The sequence below is a fragment of the Calonectris borealis genome, chromosome W (genome assembly GCF_964195595.1).
Source record: "Calonectris borealis chromosome W, bCalBor7.hap1.2, whole genome shotgun sequence".
NCBI classification, from domain to species: domain Eukaryota; kingdom Metazoa; phylum Chordata; class Aves; order Procellariiformes; family Procellariidae; genus Calonectris; species Calonectris borealis.
This window is the reverse complement of record NC_134351.1, coordinates 10,852,882-10,855,013: the sequence shown is the minus strand read 5'-3', so window position 1 is coordinate 10,855,013 and position 2,132 is coordinate 10,852,882. Positions and strand designations below refer to the sequence as shown.

The 2,132-nt window shown below is 36.5% G+C and overlaps 1 protein-coding gene across 1 annotated transcript; it reads left to right on the top strand.

The window, feature by feature from the left end:
- Nucleotides 1–1,245: 1,245 nt before the first annotated feature.
- On the top strand, nucleotides 1,246–1,897 carry TICAM2 (TIR domain containing adaptor molecule 2). Its single transcript, XM_075135993.1, is given in 2 exon segments — nucleotides 1,246–1,643; nucleotides 1,645–1,897. Coding segments are annotated over 2 exon segments (651 nt in total).
- Nucleotides 1,898–2,132: the final 235 nt, after the last annotated feature.

Genomic DNA, 2,132 nt, shown 5'->3' with positions numbered 1-2,132 from the left:
GAGCACTTAAATGATATAGAAAATAGCCTTTTGAATTTTGATTTATAAATGTCAGCTGACAGGACTGGAGCCAGTTTTGTTCTTGGTGAACTCATCATTTTTTTGATGTTATGTTGCAAAGCAAACATCTAACAGGGTAACAGCTAATCTGATTAGTAAAATGAACTGTTGCATTATTATTAAATTATGTTATTGCTTTGTACCTTTGTCAGAATGGTATTTTGTCATAGCCATGATGGTCTAAGGACAAAGATGGGACATGGGTTGCTGGAAGAAGTAATATCTTTTATTAAATATCTGGTATGTTAAGAAGAAATGACCAAACTTTCAGGCAATCAAGCCTGATTTCCAGGTTTGTGCACCCAAAAACTTGTCTAATTTTTCCAACTATATCAGTCTAATAATGTCTACCAGCAAACCACATCCTGCTTTGTTAAAATTAGTTTCTGTTTGTCAAAGCAAAGAAGGAATCCCGAGTTTGCAGTGAACAAAATTTTTAATGGAAGTTTGCTACCCTAAATTACTTCACTTTTCCCAATTTTCTTTTTCTCACTGTACTCATATGGCATTACACCTCTCTCAATTGTTGTATGTGTAAATTAAATATCTTGATCAGAGGCAAGTTCTTAGAGTTCCTTAATCAACAGACCACATGCATAATATTACTTTGTAGCATGTAGGCTTACTCCAGTTACCATTTAAACCAACTAAAATATTTTCATTCCTTTAGGTCTGATCCCACTTCTGCTATATGTCCACATGTGTTTCTTCAACTCATTCGTGGAACACATTTTGAACTTCGATAAAGCATATGTTTATCCATGGCTTTGTATTTGTTTGGTCATATTTATATTCTACATTTTGCAGGATTTGGTATGTTTTTGACATGTCCATTTAAAAGAGCACACTATATCATATATTGATTTTTGCTTTTTTTCTGACTTTGATGCAATTTAGTGTCATCTTTCTGGTTTGGAGGTATACATAGTACTCGATGCACTCATGAAAGAGTTGTACTTGCATGCTCTTTGTGCGTAAAGCTAAAAATCATGTGTTTGGGTTTTGGCAGGGTTTTTTTAGTGCGGTATCTTAATTACTAGCTTCTATAAAAGGATCTATCAGCCTTTCTCTCAGCATTTCTGCCTTCTTTCATTAGCATGAATAATAGCTTCCCCCAAACTAGTTTGTGTTATTTCAAAAGTAATCACATGAGCAAATCATTTTTGAACATGTGAATTTGTTGTAATGGGCAGTACTAACTCCAAACGAACTCCTTCACCAGATAGCAGAAAAAAGGCTAAAAACATGAGTACAGGTCAGAGAGACTCCAAGCAAATTAATGAATTGTGCGGCCTCTCTGCTGAAATCAAGGAGCCTGCAAGCATGGCTCTGGGAGTTTGCAGCAGTAATGAGAATGAGGATGTTTTTTGTAAGTTTGTGGTTCTGCACGCTGAGAATGATGTAGATGAAGCCATCTGGATCCAGAACCTGCTGCAGAATAAATTTTCTATTAAACCTGGAATAATCTTTGCAGACATGCCTTGTGGTAAACATGTCTTGGAAAACTTAAGTGATGCTGTGAATGGCTCAGCATGAGCTATTATATTACTGACAGAAAATTTTCTGAATGAACCTTGGTATGAGTCTCTCTTACACCTCCCTTGTCAGTCCTCTTAACAAACAGCACAAATAAAACTCTGTGATACCTGTGAGGCTGCTGAATAACCCACTTCTCTGGGAGAAGACTCCCTTTGCCTTGCAGGCTATTAACGTGCTGGAAGAAGACAGTCCTGACTCTGCAAAACAAGTGGAGAAAATTTTCCAGGAGTCTACATATAAGCAGCAGCAAGAGATACGGAGGGAGAAAAGGATGAAAAAGAAACTAGAGCACTTGTAATGGTGAAAAAGCTGTGAGGACAGATGATTATTAGAATAAAGCAAAAGTGATATTCTTTGCTCTTATTTTATAAAGGAAGGAAAAATCTTCTTTTGACAAAACTAATCATAAAGTTCTCTGCCAAGGTGTGTTAATTAAGTACTGCTGAACGCATGCTGTATATCAAGACATGAATGTCACTTGTGCCTACTTAGAGGCACAAGATGCTGTCAACCCCAAACCCTAGCTATTTTTG